The sequence below is a fragment of the Neophocaena asiaeorientalis genome, unplaced genomic scaffold (genome assembly GCF_003031525.2).
Source record: "Neophocaena asiaeorientalis asiaeorientalis breed wild unplaced genomic scaffold, Neophocaena_asiaeorientalis_V1.1 scaffold315, whole genome shotgun sequence".
Lineage (NCBI taxonomy): Eukaryota > Metazoa > Chordata > Mammalia > Artiodactyla > Phocoenidae > Neophocaena > Neophocaena asiaeorientalis.
In genome coordinates this window covers 545,167-554,306 of record NW_020172011.1, presented here as the reverse complement: position 1 = coordinate 554,306, position 9,140 = coordinate 545,167, and the positions used below count along the sequence as shown (strand labels likewise).

General features: G+C 42.8%; 1 protein-coding gene across 3 annotated transcripts; it reads right to left on the bottom strand.

The window, feature by feature from the left end:
• Positions 1 to 2,775: 2,775 nt before the first annotated feature.
• Positions 2,776 to 7,067, bottom strand: LOC112403516 (T-cell surface glycoprotein CD1b-2). Of its 3 annotated transcripts, XM_024751046.1 has the most exons (6): positions 6,918 to 7,067; positions 6,430 to 6,696; positions 5,473 to 5,751; positions 4,977 to 5,255; positions 4,403 to 4,496; positions 2,776 to 3,498 (listed from the first exon to the last, which is right to left on the bottom strand). In XM_024751046.1, the coding sequence occupies exons 1-6, from the start codon at positions 6,976 to 6,978 to the stop codon at positions 3,477 to 3,479; spliced, it is 1,002 nt and encodes a 333-aa protein (XP_024606814.1). In that variant the 5' UTR covers positions 6,979 to 7,067; the 3' UTR covers positions 2,776 to 3,476. The 3 variants fall into 3 exon arrangements, with proteins under 3 accessions (XP_024606814.1, XP_024606804.1, XP_024606823.1); XM_024751036.1 differs by lacking the exon at positions 4,403 to 4,496; XM_024751055.1 differs by lacking the exon at positions 4,403 to 4,496 and having other exon boundaries at positions 6,430 to 6,595; positions 6,918 to 7,059.
• Between the last annotated feature and the right edge of the window lie 2,073 nt (positions 7,068 to 9,140).

The following is a 9,140-nucleotide window of genomic DNA, read 5'->3' as shown; positions in this document are numbered from 1 at the left end:
ACAGCATTCTAGTTCCCATTCCAGGATTTTCTGACTCAGTAAGTCTAGAGTGGGGCCTGAAAATGTCTTCATCTAACAAGCTCACAGGTACTACTCCTGCTGGTGGTCCGTAGTCAACACTCCATGAAACACTCTAATCAGGGCCCTGGCCTGTAGCTGAGGGTGCAGTGAAGCATAGGACAGCATGTTGGCTCTATAAAATGAGTTGGAGTTTAATGCATCCTGGAGAAATAAACAGCTGTGCTAATGCAGAGAGAAAAAACTATGTCTTCAGTCATTTCCTACCCTGCCCAAATCCTAAAGTCCATGTTGTTCTAAAATGTCCAGGTGGGAGAACTGCTTCCAGTACCCCTGGCTTCCGAAAAATTCCGCTTGCTCTGATCTCCCTTCCTAAGTCCTTCAGAAAATATACCCAGACCTTGCCTGCGCCCGCCCGGAGCCAACAGTCCTCCACGCACCCCGCATCCAGTGAGATGCGCTGCACACCGGCGGAGCGGACATGGGCAGAGCAATGGTGGCCAGGCTCGGATGGGGGCTGCTGCTTCTGACACTGCTCTTACCTACGCAGATTTATTCAAATCAAACAACTGTTGTAACACCTTCAAGAAACTCCTCCCAGCATACCTCAGCTGCCCCCAATCCAGCGAATGCCACCACCAAGGCAAATGACTGTGCTCTGCAGTCAACAGCCGGTCTCTTGGTGATCTCGCTCTCCCTTCTACATCTCTACTGTTAAGAGACTCAGGCCAAGAAACATCTATACTTCTCCATCCTCTAAACCCAATTCACATGGCATCCAGACATCCAGTGTGACAAAGGAAAAAAAGAAACAGGTCTTCATTGAATTAATCTGCTAGTTCCACACCTTATTTTATTGACAGAAACTGCTGAGGATCCCAAATTTGATTGGTTTGAAGAGCATGTGAAGGGTTTGACTAGATGATGAATGCTAATATTAAATCTGCTGGAGTTTCCTGTACAAGATGAAGAGAGACAACATCCAAAATTAGTTAAGAGACGATTTCCTTAAATGTGGCTTAAGAAGTATGGACACATAAAACTCTACCTTGAAAGAATAGATTTTATCTTACTTAGAGATAAAGAATGAGATGTAGAACAGAGATTCAGTTTTCATTTGGCTCATTAAATTTATAAGGCCATAAAACAATGAGGTAAAACAGAAAGCGTCTGTGATTCTATTTATATGTACATTAGAAGGAACTTCCAGGTGCTACTGTAAATCCTCAATGGGTTGTTTCAGCAGTACTAATTTAATGCTGATGTACCCTAGAGAAAGTTTTATGTTAAGCTATCACTGTTCTCTTGGGAACTGAAATCTTTCCCTTGGGGATTGGGTTTGACATTGCATTTGAATTTTTATATAGTCATTGATATATACCAGGGCAATGATGGATTGGAATCTACCCCAAATCCAAGCATAACGAGTACATTTTGCTTCTATACTTATCAACTATTCTTATTCAAAAAGAGCACTAGATTCATTTAGCTAAACAGATAACAAAGAGTAGAATTATATTGATCTCAACTAATTTCAAAATGCTTTTTATTTCTGCATAATGTCGAATACTTTTTACAGTTTAAAAAATGATCTGTTTTGAAGGTAAGATTGACAAATCTTGAAATTAAAAAAGCAAATATGTGAAGGAGCTAAACTATAAATCAAATATATTTGGCAAGGGAAGACTGGAAGCTTGCTTACATTAAATTCAGAAAAACTTTTATACTCTTTTCTGTAAATACTTTTTTTAAAACTGAATCAGAATAGCCACATTCAGAACACTTTCTGTTATCAATCAATATTTTTAAATAGTTAGAACCTGGTCCTAAGCCTAAAGTGGGCTTGATTTTGGAAAGTAAATCTTTTCACAACTGCCTTGATGCACGGAAACCTTTTTAAAAATAGACACTCCCTAAGTCTTTTGTTCGCATGATCATACACTGATGCTTAGATGTTCCAAAATCTAATATGGCCACAATAGTCTTGATAACCAAAGTCATTTTTTTCCATCTTTAGAAATCTACACTGGAACAACCATACCCAACAGATCTCAAGCTACTATGTGTGTGAACGAACCTTCTCTTTTGTTTCATACCTGAATGCTGTACATCTATTTTGGATTGTATATTGTGTTTGTGTATTTATGCTTTGGTTCAGAGTAACTTCTCATGTTATGGGATTGATTTGCATTAAACACAAACAGTAAAATAAAATTTATATATATATATATATATGTGTGTATAAATATATATATATATATATATACCCAAATTCTCCCCTCTTCCCCCTTCCTATTCTTTTAATTAAATGAGTTTGGATTTTTTTAATGAGGTTTCTAGAAAACTGTGGAATAAGCAAAAGAATCAATAAACATAAAGTCAACAATGTAACTGACTTGATAAACCACAGATATCAAAGTCCCTGAGAGCAAGAAAAGCCCTCTTGACTCTTTGCTTGAATATTTAACAACCCATCTGTACTATTACTCCTCACCCATCCTGCCTCTCATGCATTCGCACTGGGAAATGAGAAACAGGATCCTTTTCTGATTAATCTTTATATGTAAACTGTAGTTATAATATGGGCAGAAGTGGTTTTCTCCAGAGGAGCTCAGGGCAGAAACAAGGAGAGCGTGATATTTTTTGCTATGTGAGAATATCTCAATAAGAGGAAACTCTAGAATGTCAACTAAAGAGGAAAAAAAGGAAGGAGATAATATTGAAAAAAAAAAAAAAAAAAGACCATTAACGTGGCAGTTATAGCAACTTAGATTATTTTATTAAACAAACACATATGCAAGTGAGAGATCTTGCCTGGGATCCATCTAGAGCAAACCTTTCTCTCCAGGAACTTATAAGTAGAAAGAAAAGAAAAACAAAAAGAACTGCAACGTTGTGGGTACAGAGTAATGTGGATCTCTGCATGACAGCACACAAGGGAGGGTTACTTTCACTGTAGCATTAAAGAAGGCTTCCTGGAGAAAGAAGCTGCTCAGCTGGCCCTCATGGTTAGAAAATCATCCAAGCAGAGACAGAGATACTATGTTAAAATAGTTCAGCATCTCTGCAAATACAATTATCTCAGCATAATTATAGTTAGCTCACTTTAACAAATGATATTTCAGCAGAATCACAACAAAAGAGTTCAAATAAGAAGCCAAGGGGATGTCACTGTTAAGTCATGGACATCATTTCACTTATTCCGAGGTATATTCTTTCTCACCTCACATCTATGAAATCTGAGTGGACCCTACTATTGATATTGTCTCATAATAACAATTTTTAATTATTTTTCTGCTAGTGTATAAATTGTGATTTATCTTACAAACTATGGGCACTCTGATTTGTCCAAATCTGATGATTATTTGATGAAATACGATGAGATTGACTCCTGGGCTGACAGAGTTTCTGGACTCCTGGTTACTGATCCCAAATGGAAATGGAGACATGGTGAGGGCTCATGAGATATTCTGAAAGGACCTGTTAAGATCACAAGCAAAAAATTGTTCTACATAAGAGATATTTGTACACCATGTTCATAACAGCATTATTCACAATAGCCAAAAGGTAGAATCAACCCAAATGTCCATCGACAGATGAACGGATAAACAAAACAGCCTTAAAAAGGAAAGAAATTCTAATACATACCACCACATGAATGAATTATAAGGACATTATGCTAAGTGGAATAACCAGTCACAAAAAGACAAATAGTGATGATTCCATTTATATGAGGTACCTAGAGTAATCAGATCCATATAGACAGAAAGTAGCATGGTGGTTGCCAGGGACTAGGGGAGCAAGGAATGGGGAATGTGGTTTAATGGGCAGAGTTTTAGTTTACAAGATAAAAAAAGTTCTAGAGATGGGTTGCACAAAATGTGAATGTACTTAATATTACTAAACTGTATGTTTAAAAATGGCTAATGCAGTAAGTTTTTAAGTCATGTATATTTTACCACAATTTTTAAAAAATAGATTTATCAGGACTTCCCTGGTGGCACAGTGGATAAGACTCTGTGCTCCCAATGCAGCAGGCCTGGGTCAATCCCTGGTCAGGGAACTGGATCCCACACGCATGCCGCAACTAAAAGTTTGTATGTCACAACTAAGGAGCCCATGAGCCATAACTGGGGAGCCCACCTGCCTCAATTAAGGAATCCACGTGCTGCAACTAAGGGGTCCGCCTGCTGCAACTAAGACCCAGCACAACCAAATAAATAAATAAATATTTTTTTAAAAAATAGATTTACCTAAAGATGGGAGTGGGGAAGAAATGGGAAAGGGTCTGCTGGAAATACTGAGGCTAAACTATGTAATAGATAAAATGGAGGGAAAGAGTGAGAGGATGGACAAAAAAGAAAGATTAAAAAGGAAAACTCACCAGCGCCTCAAAAACCATAATGCAAGACATATCAAAAGGACCAAGGAGGGCACTAATATTGCCAAAAGTATCAAGCTGACAGAGGTGGAGTGACCTGGCAATTGGGAGAGGACACAGGGATATCACTTCAAACCCATTCTCTAGTTCTCCTGGCTTTGTTACCCACCTGAGTGTCAGCACCACCACTCTCAGCTTCTGACGCATAGGCATCTGTGATTCTCTCCCTCATATTCCTGGATATCATATATCCACAGCCACCCTTTGTCTCTCCCTCTTACCACATCCCACCCAGTCTATAAGTCCTTCATTCTTATCTCTTCTATACCTTAGATCATCTATTTTCATTCCTCTTGGAACTGTAGTCCCAGGAATAAATCTCAACCTCTATCTCTCTGTCTCTTTTTCTCTCTCTGACTCTCTGCCTCTCTCTCTCTCTCCTTCCCTCACTCCATTCCTTTCCCCACCCCCGTCCCTCCCTATCTCATCCATCAAATCCCTCCATTTTCCCAGTCCCTTCCTCTGTGCTTGAGGACCATCTCCTCCCATTCCCAGCTGGGCCCCAGTCCTTACTCACCCCAGTAGATGATGATGTCCTGGTCTCCTAGACTGCTGTGCTTCACTCGGCAACTCAGGCCAGTCTCCTCCCCAGCCGTCACATGCAGGGTTACTCGGAGATACCATGTCCCATCAGCATTGGGCACGGTATCACCTCGCTGAGTGCCAGACTGCTTCTGCTCGCCCCTCATCCACATCACCCACACAGGTTTCGGGTAGAATCCTGAGACATGGCATACCAGCAACAGACGGCCAGGCCCAGGACTGGGGTCACTGGACAGCCAGGCCTCGGGCTTCACTGGGGCAGGAAGAGGCAGGGAGACTGTCAGATTATGATTCTAATCTAGAGCATAGGCATTCAGAAACCCACAAGTTTGGACAGTGACCTCTTCTACTCTTATGGGAATCAAATCATTTATTGATTAAGCCCCTCCCTCCTTAGGTACCTCCTACTCTTGAATTCAAAAGTGGCAGGACCTGAAATAGAAAAGTCTTATGAAGAGAAAAGAACTAACCTTGCCTCTGTAGTTCGGCCTTCCCTGCATCGAGGACACCAAGGAGAAACCGAGGGCAGGTTTCTGAGAGGAGCGTCTCTATGATATCCCAGATGTCTTTGTACTGAGAGACGAGTGCACAGAACTGCTGCGCCCTGCTGCCGCCCTCTGGGGCAGGTGCACATGAATGATTCTTAATGCTCGCGAAATCCAGTCCTCCTAAAGCTGCCCTCAAAAAGCTTCCTATGGACTTCCCAGAATGCAACTTACAGCCTGCTATGCACTGGATCACAAAGGGGTCTGGATACAAGGAAAACAGGGACAAAGTTACTAAAAAGCAAACAAGAAAGAAAGTTATGGGGAAAGGACGTGGGGCTTTGGATTTGGGGGGTGGGAGAAAGGTCTGAGATGTGGGATGACTCAAAAACTAATTGCAGTATTCAGAGCCTTTTCAGAAAGAAGAGCATTGGGGAAAGGTATGCATGTCATAAATGGTGGGGATGGTCTGCTGTAAGGCTGTAGGGTGGGCATGAGGGGAGAAGGGGAGCAGCTTGTGATGGACTCAGGAGTACAGCATTCCAGGGTGAAGGGGAGAGTTACACTGAGAGAAGGGATCAGCAGGAGATGCTTGAGGAGACGGATTGGAGGAGGAGGAAGTCACACTTCAGTTCACTCAGGCACAGAGTGGAGAAGTGAGGGCTTTGTCCTTGGGGTTAGAGAGAAGCCAGTTATGCACAAACAAACCAGGAGATGGTTACAAAGGGGGACCTTCATTTATCACACAGGGGTGCAAGAAACAGGAAGAATCTGGGATACTTGTTGGAGGTGTGGAGTCAGAGTTGGAGACTACTCTGGAGAAGTGTGTGCATGCAGTTGGGTAAAGTGGGAGGACGGGACCAAGATCCAAGAGAGTAATAGCCTTAACCAGGAGAGAGAAAAACCATTGGGAATCTCCCCGGAGCAGAGGACTGTACTCACATTCAATCTGGACTTTACTGACATATTCCTGTACTTTCTTGGTGAATCCAATGAAGTAGGCTTGGAATAGGCCCTCCAGCTCAATAATCTCCTCATCACTGAAGTTGCCCTTGGACCAGGGCTTCAGGAAAGTGGCAGTGCCCGAGTCACTGTCCCAGCCATGAATCTGAAAATCATCCAACCAGCCTGAGGATTGACCTTGTGGCCAGGTGCTGTTGGCAAAGGTCAAAATCTGGATAACATGGTAAGAGGTTGGCCCCTGGAAGGCTGTGGGTGGTGGAAGGATAAGAAGAGTGAGGAGAAAGAAAGAATCAGGATGAAATGATAAAGAACCCAGAGTCTGAGCAACAACACAGAGCCTAACATTGTCCTGCCCCAAGGCTTCTAGCTCCATCCCCAACCTCCAGAATGGGCGTAGAGGGCTGGAGCAGCATGCTTTCATCCAGACCCCCTGCACCTGTTCTGGGAGCTTCCAGAGTTCCTCTTACCATCCTTACTGTCACCACCTGGGACAATAACTGCTAGCAATAGAAGTGGCAGAAGCAGCATTGCGTTGGGAACTTCTGACCCTCAGAGCTGCTGTTTGATCTCTAATTTCAGCAAACCTTTTTCTCAGTACTCTATTGTGACTTCCTCTCTCTTCCAACTGACAAATCTCTTCCTCACCCACACTGCACGTCACAGAAATACTGTGTCTTCTACAGCTCTGCCCTCACACTCTGCCTCTCATTTCCGCTCCAGCCCTTGACTTGCAGATTTTTTTTTAAAGTCTCTGGCTTCCAGCTGTTCTCCTTGACCTCAGCTTTCTTCATATTTATTACTTCAGAAAAGCTCCGGTGTGATGTTAAAAGGTTATCTCACCCCCCCAATCCTTTATTTCCACATCTGTTAAATAAGAGGGTAATATTAAACAATTGCTCTGCTTCCAGTCTCTTTTTTTGTTTGTTTTGTTTTGTTTTTTTTTTGCGGTACATGGGCCTCTCACTGTTGCGGCCCCTCCTGTCGCGGAGCACAGGCCCCGGACGCGCAGGCGCAGTGGCCATGGCCCACGGGCCCAGCTGCTCCGCTCCAGTCTCTTTTAATCTAGAAGAATTCCTTTGGTTTATACACCCAACTGGACCTCCCTCCTCACTGCCCCTTTCCTCTGGCACTTTGCCATTACCTCTTCCCAACGTTCTCAATGGCCCCTCTTTCTTATCTCATCCCTCTTACCTAGTCTCTCTAACCCACATTATGGTTTCTGAGTGTGGGTGTGTGTTGACAATCATTTACATGCATGCAAAGCATTTAAATCACTGCTTTATCGTATTTGATTCTGGGACCCAAATGCCAAATGCTTTCATCCTATGTGACCCAGGTCACTGCCACAAGCCCTTATTCATGCAACACAATCCAAACCCTCTCCCTATCTGTTCAGCACTCTGGTTCAGAATTGCTATAAAAATGTACACCTGATCATGTCAAGCTGATGCTTAAAATATTTCAATTACTTTCATGAAAAATAATCCAAACTCCTACTATGTATGTCAATTTTATATAAAAAGGCTCATATAGATATATCATTCCACAAGAAAAAGGGTGGGGGAGGTGAAAGGAGTGGGATCTGTGAAAAGGGAAACTGACAAGGCAATTTGTACCAGTGAACACTTATGAACATAAATGCAAGTCTGAAATCTGTATGAAATGCAATAGAGAGAGAAGGAGATGGTTATATAGGCCCTCTAGACACACAGGACCCCCAAAGAATAATCTGAGATGGGTGGGACATCCTCTGACTATAATCCAGCCTGGCTGAGGGTCCTGGCTGTTCTGGGGGAGCCCAGTGCTCTTCCTCTGTCACCAGCCTTCCCCAAGCTCCCTCTTCTCACCCCATTGGTGCTCAGGCCACAGGCATCCTCATGCTTGCCTTTCCCTGGGCTCTTACCTGGCCCTCCCCCAAGCTCACCTCAGTGGGTGGTTTTCCTGCTAGAGAGCACTGTCCTCAGCACTCCAGTGTCCTGTCCCTGCCCCAGTGTCACACTCTACCCCCTCACACCCTCTTTGCCAGCAGAAATCTCACCCTCTGCACACTTCCCTATTCCAGAAACCCCACTGCCTTCCACAACACGCCTTTTACTTGGCCTTTCATTTCCCCATTAGCTCGTCTTCAAGCTATTCTCTCCACTTTCTGGCTCCCAGCAGCAGTCCCTGCCTCTGTCCTGTGTCCTCCCCCATCTCACACCTACAGCAGTAGGAAGGGTCCCACCCTGAGATCTAGGGTAAATCACTTACTAGAATGCATTGATCACTGCCCTGGGTCTCAATTTCTCCCACTGTAAAATGATTGGACTAAAAGAACTTGACATTCTCCAATTCTGCTTCAACTTTAACATTCTTTGACTCCGTCTGTGTTCACATTCGTTTTTATTTACATAGTCTTTTCTTTCTGTGCCTCCTGGGCCTCATTTCTTACTTTTCTATGGCTCCATAATGCTCTCTATTTACCCTTAATCTGAGTCCCCAAGATCTCATCTCTATTTTGTCACCACTCCTCCCTAATTTATCCATTCATTCTAAGTGCTGCTCACCACCTTGGCTAAATTTTGAAACATAAAGCATTGCCTTATCATTAGACCGTTAGATTTCTTTGTGTAAATATATGAACAACAGGCAAGATGCTTTTTTTTTTTTTTTTTTTTTTAAAAAAAAAGACAAAAAATAAAAAAAAAAAA

What these genes read in the sequence shown, in the direction of transcription:
- LOC112403516 (XM_024751036.1), bottom strand. Translation starts at nt 6,978, where the DNA reads ATGCTGCTTCTGCCACTTCTATTGCTAGCAGTTATTGTCCCAGGTGGT. An exon ending in CAGTAAAGTCCAGATTGAAT is followed by an intron (nt 5,752 to 6,429) that starts GTGAGTACAGTC and finishes CCTTGTATCCAG; the next exon opens with ACCCCTTTGTGATCCAGTGC. An exon ending in GGCCGAACTACAGAGGCAAG is followed by an intron (nt 5,256 to 5,472) that starts GTTAGTTCTTTT and finishes TTCCTGCCCCAG; the next exon opens with TGAAGCCCGAGGCCTGGCTG.